Raw genomic sequence first — 20982 nt, 5'->3', positions numbered from 1 at the left:
ATTTGTATATGCACAATGAATTTTTGATGACCTTTTTCCCATATATGTTATTATCAAGTATTGTTTTACATGATCTGGCCTTAGTTGTAAACAAAGAATTTTTTTTTTTCTGCTTAGTTTTTTTAAAAAATAAATAAGCCCTTTTTTTTTTCTCTTTCAGTATTGTTGTCCAGACATGATAAATAACTTTTTGGGGTTAGCTAAAACAGAATTGTCAAGCACAACAAATAAAAATAAGACTATTGATTCAGAGAAAGGAAAATTGATCATGTTAGTTAATGACTTTTATTATGGAAAACATGAAGGAGATGTCCAGGAAGAACAGAAGACTCATACAACCTTTAAATGCTTCAGTTGCTTGAAAATCTTAAAAAATAATATTAGGTATGTAAATGCTTATTTTTGTTTTTATTTGAAAATTGCAATACTATAGATATAAATGTTGAAACTTGTAGTTTTCAGTGCCATTCTAAATCAGCAGTTTTAACATTTTCGTCTAAAAACAAAGGCAGATTGTCTTGTTGAAAAGCATTTATTCTTTGTTGTATTTTGGTGCTTGGTTCCTAGATCCACTTGCACTTGGCTGTGTTTCTTACACATAGCTTAATGACAGTTTTTTTAAACCAGTGATATAGGAATTTTTACTAAATATTTTTCATTTCCTAGCTGTCTTTGAATTTCATTTTTCTTTACAGCACAAAAAAATTCTTTATGTTCAGTTGGACAAGCTAACTTTATTTAATGCTCAAATCTTTTAGCTGATATTTATAATTTTTTAAACTACTACTACTACTTTGGAAAGATACCAATTCTAGGAAACATTGCTACTTTTATTTTTAAATTTAACACCTTTAAAAATTTAATTCTCAATGGTATTTTGAAGCTATTTTAAATGGATATTTTAAATTTAAGGAGTTTATGCTTTGTAAACCTTGAGTTAATATGACATTATATATGAAGGTGTCATCCTATTTAAGTTAATAGCAAGAAAAAAGTAAAAAGACAGAACAAATAATATTTTTCATTGGCGTATAGCTTGACATTTATATTAGATAAGATTGTTTTCTCCAGCATTTTATTATAAACATTTTCTAGTATTGAAGTTTTAAAAATTTCATAGTGGATACTTGTATTCTTACCATCCTTGTAACATTGCACTGTGTTTGCTTTGTAGTATATCTTTTCATACTTCTTTCCTTCAAACTTTCTGGTGTTTTTGACTCATTTCAAAGTATATTGTAGACATCAGTGTACTTCCCACTGGTGAAATATCTCTGTATTCAAAAACATAAGCCTGTATGTATGCCTTTTTGTGTTTGTTCTTGATAACTATCATCTGTAATTAGCATTTTAAAGCATCTATAGTTAAATCTGGGTCCAGCATTTATATATTTTCCTGTGAGTTCAGGGGACTAAAAACAAACATGTGGAAAAACCCTGAAATATACTGTGATACCTTCCTATAATAATTGTTAATGGTTTCTGTATGATAGTGCTTTATAATAAAGTTTTCCAAGTTTTTTTACATTCTTGATTTCATACCAATTTTCATATTTCTTTACTTCCTTTTATTGCACTTTAACAGCCACCAATATTTAGTGATGTTAGCAGTTTAACAGAAGGGAGTTTGTGCTGTGAAATTTAACACTGAAAGAATATTACAGTAGAACTTTGACACCTATTCTCATATATTTTTGTTTTAGTAGTAAAATATACCAGAATGTCATGTTAGAAAATAGGGTAAAATGAGTAGAAATGAGGCTCACTGGCTTCCTTAGTTTCTTGTTCAGTGATAGGCATAGGATAATACAAGTTATTTCAGCAATAATTCTTTGGCTTTTTCTTTAAGATTAACCCATTCAGTATGAAACATGGAAATGAAAAGTCATTTTCCTTTCAGAAGAAATTACATGAGTCTTAAGTTATCAGAATAAAAATTTTTCCCATTTCAGAAGAAATTATATGAGTCTTAAGTTATCAGAATAATTAGAAATTTTAAGCAAACTACATTTGATAATATCTAGAAATCAGGCATTTTAAAACATGATTATTTAGTAAATGTAACCTTAATGGTAAATGCCTTATGGCTAAAGAAATGAAAGATATTGTATGATGTGTTACTTTAATTTTTTCCTATAAAAACTGGGAAGGCAAATTGATGATTGTAGAGAATAGTAAAAACCAATAGCTAAAAATTTCTACTATGCTGTTTACATATGGTGTGTTATTGTCCCCCCCCCCTTCATTGAGTGTCACTAAAAACAGGTTTATTTTGTTTTGTGACCATCCTTGTAAGAAGTTTGCTTTTTTTGTTTCCCCCATTTCCATTTATGTGTTTGAGAAGTATGAGCTCCTAATGGGGGATCCACAAATTCAGAGAAGGCCAGCTGGTTAAGGAACTTTTATGTAGTTATACTTTAATTGCTTCAAGTTGTGTGCTGAAAGTTGAGCTTTCCTCTATATGTAAATAATTTAACTAAGATTAAGGTTTTCTGCAGAGTTTGTAGAGCAGGTGTTAAAACCAAAGGAGAAATTTCAAGGTATACCAAAACCTGCCCTAAAGAGCACTAGTGTTGTGTGTGAGTGAAAAAGATATATATATATATATATATATATATATAGAGAGAGAGAGAGAGAGAGAGAGAGAGAGAGAGAGAATAGTATACTACATGGTATATACTATATAGTTTTATAGTATATATATATATATGTGCGTGTGTATGTATATATATATATAAAAATATATATATATATATAGTAACCTTGATGATGATAATGATTCAGACTGGTGACATTAGTAGTTCAAGATTATTTTGTGACTCAAAGTGTATCAAAGTGAATAATTGTTAATGGTTGACCAGTCCAAAAATTGTTGTTTTCACTGAATAGGTTTGCTTTCAAAATCAGCAAAAAGCTTCAGTAAGCTCTTTTAAATAGGTGTTCCCATTTATATTACACTCTCTTCTGTTGAAGGTCATAGTTCCTGCTCATAAGAAGCCTTTTAGGGAAGCTGAAATAGCAGAATATAAAACTGAAAAATGGACGTTGCCTACAAAGGGCACAGTCTGCAAGATAAAATGAACAGTGTGTGCTAACAGTAAACCAGTATCATTAAATAAAACAAAAGGTTCTTGTAATTGTAGGCATTAAAATTGCTATTACATGCATTTAGAAACCGAGACACAAGTAAAAATACCAGTAATTTGTCTTTTAAGCAGCTGGAATATATTGTATATCTTCAAGATTTCTCTCTTGAATCCAAAGATTTCTCTCTTTATACTGTAGTTGCTTTTGATGGTAGGGTTTCCTTCCTCTCAGTATTTTATTTTAAAATGTAAATAGTATTGCAGCTATGGAAAAAACCTTGCTATTTCATCTTAAAGATTTTAATTATCTGAAGTAACTTTTGAGATTTACATCAAATTAGTGATATTTCAGATAATTACATTAATTAATTTTCTTAAAAAAGTTGAAAAGATTTAAACGAATTAAGTACACAGTTTTCTAGAGGATTTTTAAGGCTCTTGAGATTTTGAGTAATACATCTCTTTTTTTAAAGATACAGGTTCAGATACTTGTGAGATTTTTCTTTTTGTTTCTAAATCTGAACTTTAGCACCTGTTGACAATCATTTATAGGTTTATGAACCACATGAAACATCATTTGGAACTTGAGAAGCAGAGCAGTGAGAGCTGGGAAAACCACACCACCTGCCAGCACTGCTACCGTCAATTTCCCACACCATTTCAGCTGCAATGTCACATCGAAAGTACACACACTCCCCATGAATTTTCTAGTAAGTTGCAATTTCATGTAGGTATTCAGTGTTACTGGCTTTGATGATACAAACTATGAAAAAAAATCTGTTGTAAAAGTAAGAATAAGAAATAGACTTTGGAATTTGAAGAAAAAATTGAAAATTTTCTTTTTGAGCTTTTATGTTTTTAAATAAAATTAGTTAATAAAATTAAAATCTCTTGAAATATGTGTAATACATTATGATCAATGATTGGGCATAGCCTCAGATCATAATTTTCAAATATGGAATCAGTGACCTTCATTGAAACTTTAATTAGAAAAGTAACTACAGTTATAGTTTATTTAAAATAATCTTCTTTCCTATTTAAAAAAAATACTTATTTTTTATTGGCCAAGTAGACAGAGTCAAAGAAACCGAGAAAGAGAGATAGAATGACAAAGACATCTCCCATGCCAGGGCCTGGGAACTAGAAACTCAGTCCAGGTCTTCTCTCCTATGTGAATGTCAGGGACCAAAATACTTGAGCCATCACTTCCTGCCTCCAAGGGTGTGCATTGACAGGAAGTTGGAATTGGGAATGGTGACAGTACTTGAACCCAGGAACACAATATGAGATGTGAGTGTCCCAAGTGGCATCTTAACCACTGTGCTAAATGTCCACTGCTACAATTATAGTTAAAATAACAGATTCTGGAATTGGACATATTGGGTTGAAAATTCATCTACCTCTAAATACAGCTACATGATTTCAGGCAAGTTACTTACTACTTGATAGTGGAGATAATAGGAGAAAGCACTTGGCTCCTGGCTTTTGCCTGGCCCAGCCCCAGTTTTGGCCATTTGAGGAGTAAACCAATGGATGGAAGATTCTCCTCTACCTGTAACTCTGCTTTTCAAACTAATAAAATAAGTCTTTATCAAAAAAACACAAAAAAGAGGTGGTTATTTTTAAAAAATAGTGTTGATATAGATGTATGTACTTTAAAATATTATTATACTATTTCTCTCTCATTTTTAGCCATTTGTAAAATCTGTGAATTATCATTTGAAACAGAACATGTTCTTTTACAACATATGAAGGACAATCATAAACCCGGTGAGATGCCATATATCTGCCAGGTATACACAAATTTTATTACGTTCATGCTGTATTTGTTTTGGCTGGCTCATTTGTTGTTTTAGATATAAGATTTAAACCTGTTAGACCCAGAGTCAGCAAAATTTGTTTCCTGTGAAAAGTAAAGGTGGTAAATTTTTCATTCCTGTCAAGGTTACATCAGGTTATTGGAAAATGGAATTAAAAGATGTTATTTTGCTGCAAATTTTTTTCAGATCCATGCATCATTTTTTCATAATATGTGTTTTTTATAACTTTTTTGAAGGCCCTTCATATGCATTGACTCCAAAAATATTTTGAACAAAAATAAACATTTTCATTCTATTTTCAGTTAATTTTTTGCTTTGTTCAATCTCTTTTGTAACTAATCAGCTCTGCTTTCATAGTGCAAATGCAGCCGTAGACAGTATGTGAATGACTAGATATATCTGTATTCCAATAAAAATATATATGGATGGTGAAATTTGAATTTCATGTAATTTAAATGTGTCATGAAATATATTAGTCTTTTATTTTATATTCATATTTAGATAAAAATGGCAACTAAAACCCATTCTTGTAAGTAATTTGTCAGTAGGAAGTCCCTTGGCATGTTATGTATTATACGAGGGATAAGCAGGGGGCTGGATTTGGCTCAGCTGCTGTTTTACCCATCCGTGTACTAGATAAATAAGATTCTTGCTAGAGAAAGGCAAAACATGGAATTACTGTACCATATAGAGGAGAATGTAGGTATGCAAGGGAATACAAAATGCTATTAGTTGCAAAGGACCCTATTAAATGCTTTGGGACTCATTTTTTTCAGAATTTGAAGAAATAAGAAAACACGAGAAAGATAAGTTGCCATAACCATAGCCTGGAGGCCATTTATAGTCTAAAGGAGAATGCTGTTTTATACAGCAGAAAAAAACATTTTGTAGGACAAGAGGTACCAGAATTTGAAAGTTCAAGTCAAGATGGGGAATGATAGATGAAAAGATCTGTTAGAAAGAAGGGAATCTAGTTACACTTTGAGAAAAATTCCTTAACTTTGAAAGGTAACTTTTCTGTCTCAGAGATTAGCTTTTGGTGCTTACATTAGTGGGATTCTTGGTTGTATAGGCATCAGAGCTGGATTAGTAGTACATAATGATCTTCTAAATAAATGATCCATCATTGTTATAACTGTACATCTGTTATTAACTTTAAAGTTAAATAAACCTTCCTTTCATCCCTAGGTTTGCAATTATAGATCATCATCATTTTCTGATGTAGAAACTCATTTTAGAGCATCCCATGAGAACACAAAAAACCTGCTGTGTCCATTTTGCCTCAAAGTTATTAAAATTGCAACACCCTATATGCATCATTATATGAAGCATCAGGTAAGATTTACCTGTTCTTATTTGTTCCTGTTGTGAGAGCAAAAAAGATTGATTGCTACCCAGAACATTGATTAGATTTGTTCTGCAAAGGAAGTAGAGTTCCAAATAACATGATTAGTTTGAAAATGATGTTGAATAACTTGTGAAACTTCCACTTTTTTAAAACTTCCTTTTTAGTGTTTTAGTGTAGCTCGTATGTAATAAAATTTCTGAAAAATACCTAGATATGGGTTGCCAGGGTTTGAGAGAAAAAACAGAAAGTGAGTGTAATCTACAAAAGAGGGGATTTTTTAGAGTTTAACATTAGGTAAGCAATCCTTTTGGAGGGGAGTTACCAGAAGGGGGAAAGATGAGTCTGAACTTAGGAAGAAAAGATTGAGAACTCATAATTTTGTTCTCCTTTTTCTCTTTAAACTTTATTTCTACTTCTCCATCTCCCCAGTAAAATGAGAAAATATCTTGTCATCATTGATCCAGAGTGGTTGTTTATAGCTGCATGCCAGAGAAAACAGTAACGACGCTTCCTGTTGGTATTGGAACTCTGCCAGAGAGCTATATTTAGATCATAAATTGTTTACTGGATAACTTCTGCCAGTTATGCTGTGTAATTTTGGGGGCCTTGTATTGGTACTTTTATCCTTTCCTTGAATTCTGATGTTATGTTTCTTTATTATTTTCCTGAAACAGTTAAACCATCTTTTATTTGGGCTAAAATTTTTGATCAAATATTGATCTTATTCCTGAGTGCTTGGAAAAGCCATAGTGCTTTTGTCAAAATCAGAAGCTAATGAATGTACAGAATCTGATCATGGGATCAGGCTTTGCAATCTCAATACAGAGCTTAATTGAAGTTTATGATTGTTTTTAATTATCTTCAGGGAAGTGACAGATTGTTCAGTGGTCCCATTTCTTATCTGTAGAATAATGACAGGACTGTGTTTAAGGAGGGACTCAGATTCCTAACCAATAAGTAGATTGTGATTAGCTGTTAAGTTTTATATCTCCCTGTCTACATTGTCTTATGTAGTAGCCACTAACTGCCTGTGACTGTTTGAATTTAAATTAAAATTAAAAATTCAGTTCTTTGGTTGTACTTGCCATATTTTGAGTGATGATCAGTAACCACGTGACTAGTAGTATGATGTTGAACAATATAGCTCTAGAACATTTCACCATTACAGTAAGTTTGATTGGACAGTAATGCTTTATGCAAACATGTCTATGACAACCTTCTTTGAAATGGCTGTTAAGATTTATTTGGTTTTAGACAATTTATTTTAACAACTTGTTATGCAACTGGAAAAGCAAAAATTTAAAAGTGATTTATTTTTTTCTAGCATAAAACTTTCACAGTATCACTTTTTAAATACTTAAAGCATATAATTAAAAGAGCTTTCACACCACAGTTGATAGAACTTTCATTAGAACTTATTGGTAGAACTTGCCACGTTTTATTCCTATATTTAAAAATTTAAACACATTTAAATCCCAAATACCAACACCAGTACAAAAACTGAAATGGATTAAGGAATTATTTATGATGTGAAATGGTGAACTACTAATTTTAACATTCTTTAAAATAATTTTTTATTTATATAAGCTTAGCAAATGTCATGTATTTATATATGAAATCTTATATATGACAGATTTAGGAGCATAATGATACTCCCTACCCTATCCTCCCTCCAGCCTATGCTCCCACACTCCTCCCTCCTTTAGTATCATTCGAGCTAATTGAGAATAGCCATAGGACAAAGGAATTTAGCTTACAGAAATTATTTGTTGTTCTTTATTTTGCTTTCTAAACAGAAAAAAGGGATACATCGTTGTACAAAATGCAGACTGCAATTTTTGACATGCAAAGAGAAAATGGATCACAAGACTCAGCATCATCGGACATTTATAAAACCCAAACAACTGGAAGGATTGCCTCCTGGGACAAAAGTGAGTTCAAATATGTTGTATTTTAACATTGTGTTTGATAAAAGACATTAACTCCTGCTCAGTTTTATCTGTTGAATATACTATTTTTAAAAAATGACTTCTGATTTCCGTTAAAACTTTAATTTTAGGTTTTATAACTCTTATGCTTAGAAAGAAAAACATCTAAATATCATATTGAGATCAGTAGTGGGTGCTATGTTGAAGTTGTATTTCTTTGTAAAAAGTGCATCTAGATTAAAACTGTTTCCTGAGTCAGTGGGTTGTTTCAGTAGTGTATAGACTGTTTTGAGCTATTCCAGTTGGCATTATATATGTTGGTTTTAGCTGATAAAGATGAAAATGTTTGAGATCAGGAATCATGTTTTATTTATCTTTGTATTCCCAGCATCTGGTAAGGCACCTTGAATGCCATAGGTTCTCAAATGTTTCTTGAAGTTGTTATTAATGAGTATACTCTCAGAGAAGCAAGTTCTGCTGCTGGATAGCATTGTGTTTTAAGTGAGCAAACACATCTGACTGCATACTGATGATTCTAATTTACTTTTCCCTTTTTGCCTTATGTACATCTGTTTTCTCTGACTTCTTTATATACAGTCAGCTCTTGAATATTTGCTCCAGTGGAGGGAAACAGAGGCATGGATAATCCAAAGTGAAATAATCCCCAAAACATTTATATTTGGCTTTGGGTACTTACCTTTGAGTGTGGGTATGTCTGTTATTTGAATTAACTAAAACAATGTAAAGCCATGCTCTGAAGACCTAGAGCAAGAGAAGCTATCCAGCATCCTTCCCTGCAATCCATTCATTTCATGCTGGGACTAGACATGCAGAACACTAATGTAAGCAGTGCAGTACTCTCTCATTTCTTCCCTTAATAATAATAATAATAATATTAATGATAATGATACTAAATGTTTTTATAGCACCTTAGAATCGGGCTTTCAGTATACTTTTTTCATACATCTGTTATTTAACCCATACAACAATCCAGTGACACAGACAAGTATTGACTTGTATTGTGGAGGAGAAAAGACTCGGAAAGGATAAGGTACTTATTCTAGGTCACATGACTAGGAAGACATAGTATAAAATTTGCTTGGTTCTGTTGATTCCTGGTCCAGTGCTTTTGTTTGATTCCCGAGCACATGTATTTCATAGTACATCTTCATGAGAATGTTGGTGGGCAATTGTGTTTTCATTGTCAACCAACAGATTCAGTTTTTTCTTTATAAATACTAAATGATAAACATATTTGTTCTCTGTAAGAAAATTCTAAATATTATTTAACTCTTCATGCTGTATATATATAAAGAATTGATACAACTCCTTCCATAAAATTTGTGAGCATAAATACTAAGCATTGAGCCTCTGGAAAGAAGAGGTCACATTTACTGTAAATCCTTTTTTTTTTGTAATTGTGAAAGGATAGATCAGGCCTTTTTAGAGTTATATTCAGGCTTTGAGATTTAAATTTTAAGCTATGTGTTTGTGAATTTTTGTCATATATCAGAGCATAAAAATAGCTGTGAATTGTGCTCTTTTTATATTCATATAATTTGCATTAACTCCTAATTATCCATTAATAACTGTGTTAACATATAATTGATCAATACAAAAATACAAGTATATCATATTACAAGTGAATACATACCAAGTTTAATTCCATTATATTGATTTTTTGACCATTTAGAATAAATGGAAGACTTACTGAGATTGTAGTTTATCTTATTTTTTTCAAAATACTTAATGTTTAACTTTTTGTACAATTATATTCTGATATTAATATAATGATTACTTTCTTAAAGCAAATATTTACTTCATTTTTGTAGGTTACCATTCGAGCTTCAGTTGGACCTCTCCAGTCAGGATCTTCGGTCACACCATCCATTAGTGCAAGCACTTCTACCCTTCAGCTCTCACCTCCAAGGACTAAAAATATAACTGATAAAACTCCCACAAAATTGAATACAAGTAAACCTAATACAACCAAATCCAATGCGAGTAAACCCAATGCCAGTAAGCCTAATGGAAATAAATCTAAGTACAAATCAAAGATCTCTAATATGCAAAAGAAACAAAGCACATTGGCTAGTAGCAATAAAAAAAGTAAAGTCAATACAGCATTGAGGAACTTAAGGTAATCTTTTATTCCTGATACACAATACTAACTCAAATTTAAGCATAAAAACTTTGTTATTTAGTTAACAGAACATTAATAAGGTTCTCCCTTAATACTTTTGTTTTAAAATATATTTTTATCATTTTCTTTATGTCTCCATAAGGTATCGTCGGGGCGTTCACAAGTGCATTGAATGTTGTTCCGAAATAAAAGATTTTGCAAACCATTTTCCTACATATGTCCACTGTAGTTTTTGCAGATACAACACTAGCTGTAGCAAAGCCTATGTAAATCATATGATGAGGTAAGATGAGTTAAATGTGTAAATCGCTAATTGAAATTATACATCAACAAGTTTTTGTTTTGAAAATAAAGTTTTTCTATTAGAAGGCAGTTTTTTCTCTTCAAGGAACTAAAGGATCTATTCATAAGGAACTTCTAGGATATTGCCTTGGAACTATTTTCTGGCACACCAATCAAGAAATTAGTAGAATAAAATTGTAGGAAGAGTTAATTAAACAAATGAAATTTAAGATAGGTTTCTTAGGCAAATAGTTTTTCTATAGGGTTTATTTTTCCTTATGGGTATTTCAAAATGATTATTTTCTTTAGAAATTGTGAAGTTTAAATATATATACAAAATAAATACATGTACTAGCATTACTGTTAACTTCCTCAAAGCAAACATTTTGAGACCTCTCAGTATTTCCACTGATTTTAGGAACTTTATTCGATCTGTTTTTCTTTGTTTCTTTCTCTATGATCCATCTCTCTGTCCATTTGTCTTTCTTTCCAGCTAGCTGAACAGCCTTCTATACTTGAATCTATTCAGTGAAGATGCTAGGCAATTCTAGCCATGGTGCTCCTTTTGGATTCTTTTTCATTAATTCATTCAACTTAGATGATTTGAATACCTATCATTTACTCTATGCTAGAGTAATACTTCAGAACCTACATTACTTTCATTTTGATCTCAGTAGAGGAATACTTTATTTCTTTAGGGTAGATTTTTTTTTTTTTTAAGTAGGCAAAGGTATTCAGAAATAAACCTGAGAGATGTGCTTATACAAAATCAAGTTGTCCCCTGTCTGTGTCTCTATCTTTGTCCCTTCGTTTTTTCCCCTTCCCTCTGTCCACCTCTCAAATAAATAAAAGTAAAATATATGAAAACTTTTTAAAAAGTTTTGGCACATTTTGGACATTTGGCACAATGATTAAGTCAATGACTAGGAAGCCTGCATCCCATGTTTGAATGTCTGGGATTAGTCCCAGATCCAATCCTGATTCCAGCTTCCTGCAAGATCATACCCTAGGAGGCAACAGATAATGGCTCAAGTACCTGTGTCACTGCGACCCCAGGCTCCGGACTTTGGAGTTATTAGGAAGTAAACAAGTGGTTGGGAGATTTCCCTTTCTGTCTTTGTCTCTCAAATAAATAAAAATATGAAATAATTCTTAAAACTTGGGTTGTCCCATTTATTGATATACTAGAGTTAATGTATAATTATTATGTCAGTTTCTTACAGATCATAACATGACCTCTTAATTTTTTATTTTAAATAACTTTCATATTTATTTTAATTACATCATTTGTTTATCTTTAGAGATTTTTTTATTAATTTGAAAGGCAAAGTTAGAGAGAGATAAGGAGAGACAAAGATGGCTAGAATAGCCAGGGCAGGGTCAGGCCAAAGCCAGGAGTGCAGCCCTCTTCCATTGTTCTCTTAGGTTCATTAGCATGGAGCTGGATCAGAAATGGAGCATCTGGGTCTCAAACTGGCACCCATATGGGATGCTGGCATTGCAGGCAGTAGCTTAACCTGCTGCATCACAATGCCAGCCCCTGTTTATCTGTGGTTTTTATTTTGCTTATTAGAAACTGAGGGAGGGAGAAAAAAAGGGAGACAGATCAATCAAGAGAGATGTCCCATTCACTGGTTCACGCCCAAAATGCCTGCAGCTGCTGGGCCTGGGTCAAGCCAATGTCAGGAGCCTGGAACTCAGTCCTGGTCTCTCATTTGAGAGTAGAGATGTGAGTACTTGAGCCATCACCTTCTGCCTCCCATGTTGGGTGGTAGCAGGAAGTTGGAACTGACAGTGAAGCTATGACTAAAATCCAGTAACTTCTATATGGGATATTTCAAAGACACAGAGAGAGGGAATCAGAGAAATCTCCTATCTACTTGTTCAACCTCCCAGTGCCCACAAGAGCTAGGATTGGGCCAAGCTGAAGTCAGAAGCCAGGAACTCAATCTGGGTCTCACATGTGAGTGATAAGGACCCAAGTACTTCATCCATCACCTGCTGCCTGTCTGGGTCTGCATTCAAAGGAAGCTGAGATCAGGCACAGAGCTGGGACACAAGCCCAGGCATCCCAAGCAACATCTTAACTGCTGCACCAAGTACTGTTCTTATATTGCTTTCTGACCACTGACAGATAAATGCTCTCACGTATCCTCTAACCTTCATTTGTGGCTTCAGCACTTCTTTCACGGTTTTTACTCTTTGATGATCAGTCAGCCTCATCATCCTTTGACTTCTTCCGTGCCCAACACTTCACATCAGTTTTTGAGCTCTTGAATCTTCTTTCGTACCATGATACATCGTGATGTCATCCTATACAAATTTTATTCATTTTGAATTCCCATTGCCTGATGGTGGTCAGGGGCTTTCACTCCTTTTTTTCATCTAGCAACACTCATCGAGTTTTACTCAGTCTTAACCATCAGAGTCATGTTTTGATTGCTGATGTGTTTTTGTCCTAGGATCTTTTTTTACCTTTAGTCAATGCTCATGTGGCATAATGGGCAAGGGGAAAGTTGAAAGACTTCCCCATTTGAACTTTCTCTATTCCCAGTTCTAGGTTATGAAACAGTGTTTGATCCAACCAACTCTGACTTCATAATCATAAACTTAGATTCAGTTCTATTTTTTTTAAGGAAACACTGCTTTGTTTTGAGACAGCTCCCATCTGCTTGTTACTCTTTAAATGACCGCAATGGTCAGACTAGGTTCACACTGAATCCAAGAGCCTGGAACTGAATCTAGGTCTCCCACATGGGTAGCAGGGACACAGTCACTTGGGTCCACATTAGCAGGAAGCTTGAGCTGGGACTTAAAACTCTAAAACTCTAATAGGGGATATGTTTATCCTAACTGGCATAAAGACTTACTTTATCTGAATTTTTTTTTTTTTATTTGACATATAGAGTTAGAGAGAGAGAGACAGAGAGAAAGGTCTTCCTTCTGTTGGTTCACCCCCCAAATGGCTGCTATGGCTGGAGCTACACCGATCTGAAGCCAGGAGCCAGGTGCTTCCTCCTGGTATCCCATGCAGGTGCAGGGCCCAAGCACTTGGGCCATCCTCCACTGCCCTCCTGGGCCACAGCAGAGAGCTGGAGTGGAAGAGGAACAACCAGTACTAGAACCTGGCACCCACATGGGATGCTGGCGCCACAGGCGGAGGATTAGCCAAGTGAGCCAATAAAGTTTTTATTTTGGTCTTTTAGTTACAAACATAACCTATCAATTACTCAATTGAATGTTAATCATTTTGAAATTTTTCCTAAAATTAACTTTGCAACCCCTAATTTTTTGGTGTTACCTCCACTTAGATATTAATCTCAGAGATCAAACTTGTCTCAAAAGTTAACCTTATCTCTTACCTTCACTACTTCAGTATGACCATATTCAGTTAACTTGTGTCTTCATCTCTTTCTCTCTTTTGGATTTGTCCTGCTTTTAAACATTTTCTAGTTTGGTTTTATTTTGTTAGGAAGTGGAAAATTTATCCCTAACTGCCTTTTTAAAAAATTTGTTCTCTTCCTTTTTACCATAAATGGTTGTAAAAAAGTGCATTTGTGATTAATTTTTTGCCTTTGAGTGTCATCCCCACCATTAAAGATGGTCTGTCATATTTATCTCACATGTTTATTATGATGTCTATATTTGACATTGTTACCACTCTTCTCAAACTGCCTCAAGCTGTGTTAAACTGTTTCCATCATTTTTCTTCTTTTTTGGGTACTCCTTTTTTTTTTTTTAAAGATTTATTTATTTATTTGAAAGTCAGAGTTTCACAGAGAGAGAGAGAGTCAGAGAGACAGAGAGAGAGAGAGGTCTTCCATCTGCTAGTTCACTCCCCAGTTGGCCGCAACAGCCAGAGCTGCGCTAGTCAGAAGCCAGGAGCCAGGAGCTTCTTCCAAGACTCCCATGTGGGTTCAGGTGCCCAAAGACTTGTGCCATCTTCTGCTTTCCCAGGCCATTGCAGAGAGCTGGATCGGAAGTAGAGTGGCTGAGACTTGAACCAGTGCCCATATGGGATCCGGCACTACAGGTGGCGGCTTTACCTACTACACCAATGTGCTGACCCCTTTGGCTACACTTATTTCATTGCCTTTTCTTCCTTCAGTTCTTCTTTTCTCCTTCGCTTTGTCCTTCTCCTTCTCCTTCTCCTCCTCCTCCTCCTCCTTTTTTAGATTTATTTATTTATTTGAAATAAATTTGAATTTCTGAGAGAAGAGGAGATACAGAGAAATCTTCCATCTGCTGGTCACTCTCCAAATGATTACAATGGCCAGGGCTGGGCCAGGCCAGAGCCAGGAGCATTGCAAGTGGTGGCTTTACCCACTATGACTCAATGTCAGCCCCTCTTTTTGACTCTTTACATTCTCTTTTCTTGATACTTAACCATTTTCACTTTCAGATTTTAACTCTAAATCTTAGAATTTCAAATCTTAGTTTTCCCGAGATCCAACTGTCTGTTTCTAACTATTTTGTAGATAGTTTTACCTTAGACTGACTGGTATCTACAGACAGAAAAGTCTAACATTATGTTTTGTCTAACATCCCAACACTCTTTAAGCTGTCTTTTTCAGGGGATAATTTGTTGTGAATATGGAAGAACAACTGGAATATTCATTGTCCCCAGCTTCCTGAAGCTCATGAAACTCAGGATCCATTGTGCATCAGGCTTCCTGAGATTTCCTGCCTGCGAACTATTGCAGTGTCCTAAACCCATATTGCGTCGCGTTTATTCTAACCTGGGCCCCAGGCATCCTTCCCCCCTGTAGACTGCCGCATGGAATGTTGATCTCTTACTCTGTGCCAAATACATGGCTTTTCAAAAAAGGTCTTTAATTCTGTCCTCAATTTTTAGGGGATCAAATGGAAAATATTTTGTGCTTCTTAAACTGTGAGTCATTTATCCTTTCTCCCGTTTTTCATAGGCTTCTCCCCATCCTGTAGAATCTTCTTATCCATTTGATCTCACAACATTCCCAGTTAGCCCCAGTTTCTCTCTTACTCTCTTCTCAATTTCCTGTGAGTCCCAACCTCATCACCCACACACAGCTCTTATTATTAGCCTTATATGGAACAGATAACTTCCATTGCTACTCTTCTAGGGTCAGTAAGTCCTTTACCCCTGCTTCAGTGGTGCCCTTTCTTCCCTTACTGTCTTTGAAAACTTAGATTGAATGATATCCTTATTTGTGTCTACTGTGAGTTTTTATTACAGACTTGAGGCCTGTATATGTTGAAGCTTCATTCTATCCAAAAGTTGAATACCTTTAATTTTATCCCATGCAAAACCAGCTTTGTAGCCTCTCAATTGAACTTTCTTTTGGTTTCATAGCTGCTGCAGTCCTTTCCATTAAGATTTCCATCCCCATGAGTTTGTTAACTTTACTAAAGTACAGTTTTCTCCCATACTGATTGTTTTTAAGATTTCTTCATTTATTTGAAAGGTAGAGTTAGAGAGGTTTTCCACCCACTGTTTTACTACCCAAATGGCTTCAATGAACAATGCTGGGCTAGGCTAAAGCCAAGAACCAGGAGCTTCATTTGGATCTCCCACATCGTAGCAAGAGCCCAAGCACTTGAGCCATCTTCCACTGCTTTCCCAGGGGCATTAGCAGGGAGCTGGATCAGAAGTGGGATTAGCTGGGACTCAAACTGGTGTTTTTGTGTGATGCCTGCCTCACAGGCAGTAGCTTCACAATGCTGGCCCTGCCCATGCTGATTTTATACAGGGGCTTTTCCTTATCTTTGTTACTTCCTAGGTTGCCCTGTGATTCTCTCTGTTTACTTTCTTAGAAGTTTCTGATCATTACAACCATTCCTTTCTTGAAATCATGAACCATTCATGTTGTCTACCTTTTATTATATTTATTTATGTCTGCATTGTCTCCTTGAGAAGGAGCTCTTGGTATTCATCATAAAATCTAGCACATTAAAAACTGCACATGGTAGTCATTATTTGTTGTCATTGTAAAAGGCCTTAAAAGTGATCTTAAAACAGGATAGGAAAAAATCTTGAAGCAGTTGAAGGATTCTTTGACTTTCAACATCATAGAATATGTAACTTTTAAATTATTTTTTAAAAATTATTTAAATTATTGTAATTTATTTGCTGTAGCTTTTAAGTAGTGATATAATTCATCTAACAAAGCAAATGATTGTTAATATTGCTATTATTCCTTAGAAAGATGTATAAGATGACTTTTTCCTCTACAAGTATAAAGTTAATGACTAATATGTCTTTTGTATCAGAGTTTATTTCAGTTATGTTCATTTCAGTAACTACAGAAAGATACAATTTGCCAATAGGTATGGTAATCTGATAGTAGATAATCTGGTAAATATGGATATGAATCCAAGCTTTATCTCTTATTACCTGTATGATTTGGGGTAAAGTTACTTAACCTGGCTTCCAGTTTGCTTTTCTTGAAAAGGTTATTGTGATCATTAAAGACAATGATTAACAAAATGATTTTTATTTAGAAGACATTGAAGTAATGACAGCTGTTAATTTCTAAGATGTCATTGTTAGGTATTGGAGCAAAAGCCTTTGTCTTTTATTTTTCTCAATTTAATAGGGGAAGTATATTTACCTATATTAATATGACAAATGCCTGCGAGAACAGAGAAGATGTAAAGAAGAATAAGCAAGAAATAAGGGAAACTTTTCTATAAATGGCATTGCCTTTAGGCCTTGAAGGATGATTTTTTTTAATTTTCAAGGAATAATGCTGGTATAAAAATTTATTCCTATACAGTGGATAAGATATATTTTTTTAAGATCTGCTTGGGTTCAAATGAATCTTATTGGGTTCATTTACATTGATTTATGGGCACTAAGTAGTAGTTATTAGAAGAACAGTTGAATTATTGTGATAGCATTATTGTTCCTCTTTTGCCTGTTTCCTAACCTTCTCCCTTTATCTCTAATCCTTTCTTCTACTGGAATAGACATATCTGGTCAAGTCATTTTTTGGCCTAAAATCCTTTAACTTTCTGACAGTGATATGATAAAGTTCACATTTTCTGGAGACTGGTGGAAGACCTTTCATTATATAATTCTTACCTACTTTTTCAGTTCCCTCAACTCCTTTTATTTTCTTGAAAATCCTTACATATCATCACAGTTGTCCTTTGCTTAGCCTGGAGCAAAGCAGTAAGAATCTTCTTAACTAAAATGAACTCCTAACTATTGACTGGCTTCTATTCCATGTGCCTACAGCTTCCTTTATGTAACCACATAATTTTATATGTGTTTTTGTTGATTTTTATCTTGTGTTATTTGTGACTATGTGTATATTCATTTAGCAACTATTTATTGGACATTATTGTGTGTCAGACCCTTTCTGTCTCCCTACTTCGTTACCCAAGCCATGAAGTCTGGTACAGCAACTTTTCATCTTTTTAGCATACCATCGACCTCTAGTATCTTGTCTTAAATAGTAAGCATATCATCAGTATTGTTGAATGTTAAAGAAAGTGTTCCTTTTTTGTTTCTTAGAATGTAGTTGCATGGATTCAAGATTATTGAGAAAATATGGTCAAAGGAGGTTTTGTCCTATGTTTTCTTGATATGTAGTTTATATGTAATAAAATTCCCCTGTTTATAGAGAATGGCTTAATGGGTTTTGGCAATGTATCCAGTCATTTTTTAAAGGTTTTTTAAACCTAAGTATTACTTAAGATTGTCTATCTACTATATTGTAATAAAAACATTGTTTTTCTCTTTTGTTAGATTTATTTCTGTATTGCTATTAACTTTATGGAAATCCAATAGGAAAAGGAAAGGTAGTTTTTACTTTTTATTTGTGAGCTCTGAATCCATTTTTCCATTTCTGTAATACACAAAACTACAAGTATGGAGTTTGTGTATTAAATAATGAGATAGTGTAAGCCCCCTCCTTTTTGTGGATAGGAAATTCTAAATTAAAACTGGATTAAGACAGCTAAATTTTAATGTTGCACCAACATTTTAATATGCTATCATATGGTACCAAGTTGTAGATAGTTGTGAAAAGCATCGAAAAGACCTGAAACCAAACCAGTAGATAAATAAACAAAAACCAGAAACCTTATTTGAATAGAAAGAGCTTTTAAATCTCAAAATCTCACTTTTTAAAAAAGTTTTATTTATTTATTGCAAAGACAGAATTACAGAGAGAGAGAGAGAGAGTCAGAGATAAGTCTTTCATCTGCTAGTTCACTCCCCAAATGGCACCAACAGCCTGAGCTGGGCCAATCTGAAGGATGGAGCCAGGAGGTTCTTCTTGGTGTCCCACATGTGTGCAGGGGCCCAAACACTTGGGCCATCTTCCATGGCTTTCCTAGGCCGTTTTAGGGAGCTGGATTGAAAGTGGAACAGCCTGGACCCACTGGCGCCCAAATGGGTTGCTGACAGAGACTTAACCTACTATGCCACAGCAGCAGCCCCTTGATCTCACTTTTAAAACAGCTTGTTCAGTTCATATTTTTTAGGAATTAGACAAAATCTTGGACTCATTCTGATGAAAAAGTTATTTATGTAAATTTTTGCTTATAATTTTAGGGCTTCCCAATCTTCTGATGCTGTCTTCTAATGAAACTTTATTTTTGTGATATTATCTCAAATATGTAAGCTCTTTAATACTGGTTACTCTCAGATTGAAGAAATGTCTGTTAGCAATCACCTAAGTATAGCTAACAAGAATATTTGTTTTTGCGTGGATACATGCTGTGCTGGTAATGGTTACCTTGTGTCAGAGTAACTGTTGACTTGGTTTGCTGGCTACTGCTTCTCAGACTTTAGCTTGTCCAAGAAAAAAGCTTGTTTAGCAGATTCCAGGACTGTGCTGCCAGAGATTAATTCAATAGGTTTGGGGGGTTCTGAGGCTTTGCTTTTCTAATTAAGGTCTCAGGTGATGCTGATGCTTTGAGTCCATGACTGTGACTCTGTTTTTAGAAATGCTGTGCTAAACTTATCCTAGCTTTCTAGTACAGGGAAACTTTCCTTACCAGATTTAGGGTATGTAAAAGCTGTTACCATTGGCTACAACATTTGGTGTGTGGTTTTCTGTTCTTGTGCTTAGGGGAAGATTGTTTTAATTTGTGAGTTTCAGTTTGTTTGATTTTTTTTGAAATATCCCTACTAATAATTGCAAAGAGCGCTCTGAAGTTTAAATTTACGAATGGTAAACAGTGGCATCTCAAGTACTGCTTACTTCCTAGATGATTTGAATTCTGTCTTCTCCCCCCACACACATCCATATTTTAAGGTTAGAAAGTATTTGAAAACTTGATGATTATTATTGATGACCATTCATATTATTAACAAAAATTTAGAATTATTTTCAACTCTTAATAGATATAATTTGGTTTGGTGCTATTTATAGTTTTTAAACTTTATTGCCTTTTTATACAAATAAGAGCAAGATACTTATCATCTATGAATATGCTTGGGAAAATAAGTATCATAAAACAAATACATAAAATGGAATCTAAGATTTAAAAAGTTGAATTAAACAGGGATGACAAACATTATGATTTATATCATGATTTTCTGTTAAAAACTAGAAACTTAAGTATAGACTTGAATTATAGTTATAAATTAATATGCCTTGCTGTATAATAAAATTATTAAAATCTCTTTTGTCTCTCCAGCTTTCATAGTAACCGTCCAAGTAAAAGGTTTTGTATATTTAAGAAGCATTCAGAACTCAGGTAACTAGTTGATCATTTTTTATTCTTCATATTGAAAATGGTTATTTTATACTTTTTTTTTTTTTTAATTTAAGAGGGAGAGACAAGTAAGAGAGACAGAGACCTTCTAACCCCTGGTTAACTCCCCAGATGCCTGCAACAGCTGAGGCTGGCCCAGGCCAAAGCTAAGAGTTCAATCTGTCTCCCTTGTGGGTGGCAGTTCTTGAGCTATCATCTGCTGCCTCCCAGGATATGCATTAGCAGGATGTTGGATTCAGGAGTGGAGCTGGAACTCGAACCTAGGCACTCCAATATGCTAATATAGGATGCATCTGAACCAAGCAGTATCTTAACTATCAGGCAAAAGGCCTGCCCCAGTGTTTTTTTTTTTTTTTTTCTTTCGTTACATACAACTTTATTGAGGAATAATTAATGTATGTTAAAATTTATGCATTTAATGTGTATAATAAGTTTTAGTATATTTAGAGTTTTGCACTTGTTATCATTGTTAATTTTAGTACATTTTCATTACTCAAAACTGTTCTCATTAATGATCATCCATCTCCATTTCTCTTCAACTTTGTCCATTCCTGAGCAACCACTGATTTGTTTTCTGTCAGTGTAGATTTGCCTGTTCTGGACCTTTCATATAAGTGGAATCATACACTAAGTGGTCTTTTATGACTGCTTTCTTTCATTTAGT

The 20982-nt window shown here is 34.1% G+C and overlaps 1 protein-coding gene across 9 annotated transcripts in view; it reads left to right on the top strand.

The window, feature by feature from the left end:
• ZNF280D (zinc finger protein 280D) overlaps window positions 1–20982 on the top strand; it is a 120322-nt gene that overhangs the window by 64125 nt on the left and 35215 nt on the right. For all 9 annotated transcript variants that reach the window (XR_009867320.1, XM_062205980.1, XM_062205978.1 and 6 more), the window contains 8 exons: window positions 161–384; window positions 3639–3796; window positions 4779–4879; window positions 6095–6241; window positions 8051–8185; window positions 10015–10322; window positions 10468–10608; window positions 20241–20300. Coding sequence is in view for 8 of the 9 variants with exons in the window: in XM_062205980.1 (XP_062061964.1) it covers window positions 161–384; window positions 3639–3796; window positions 4779–4879; window positions 6095–6241; window positions 8051–8185; window positions 10015–10322; window positions 10468–10608; window positions 20241–20300 (1274 nt within the window). In the remaining variant the exon portion in view is untranslated. The remainder of the gene's footprint in view (window positions 1–160; window positions 385–3638; window positions 3797–4778; window positions 4880–6094; window positions 6242–8050; window positions 8186–10014; window positions 10323–10467; window positions 10609–20240; window positions 20301–20982) is intronic.

This window comes from Lepus europaeus, chromosome 11, assembly GCF_033115175.1.
Source record: "Lepus europaeus isolate LE1 chromosome 11, mLepTim1.pri, whole genome shotgun sequence".
Taxonomy (NCBI): domain Eukaryota; kingdom Metazoa; phylum Chordata; class Mammalia; order Lagomorpha; family Leporidae; genus Lepus; species Lepus europaeus.
Note: the sequence above shows the minus strand (reverse complement) of the source record. Positions and strands in the feature narration are given on the sequence as shown.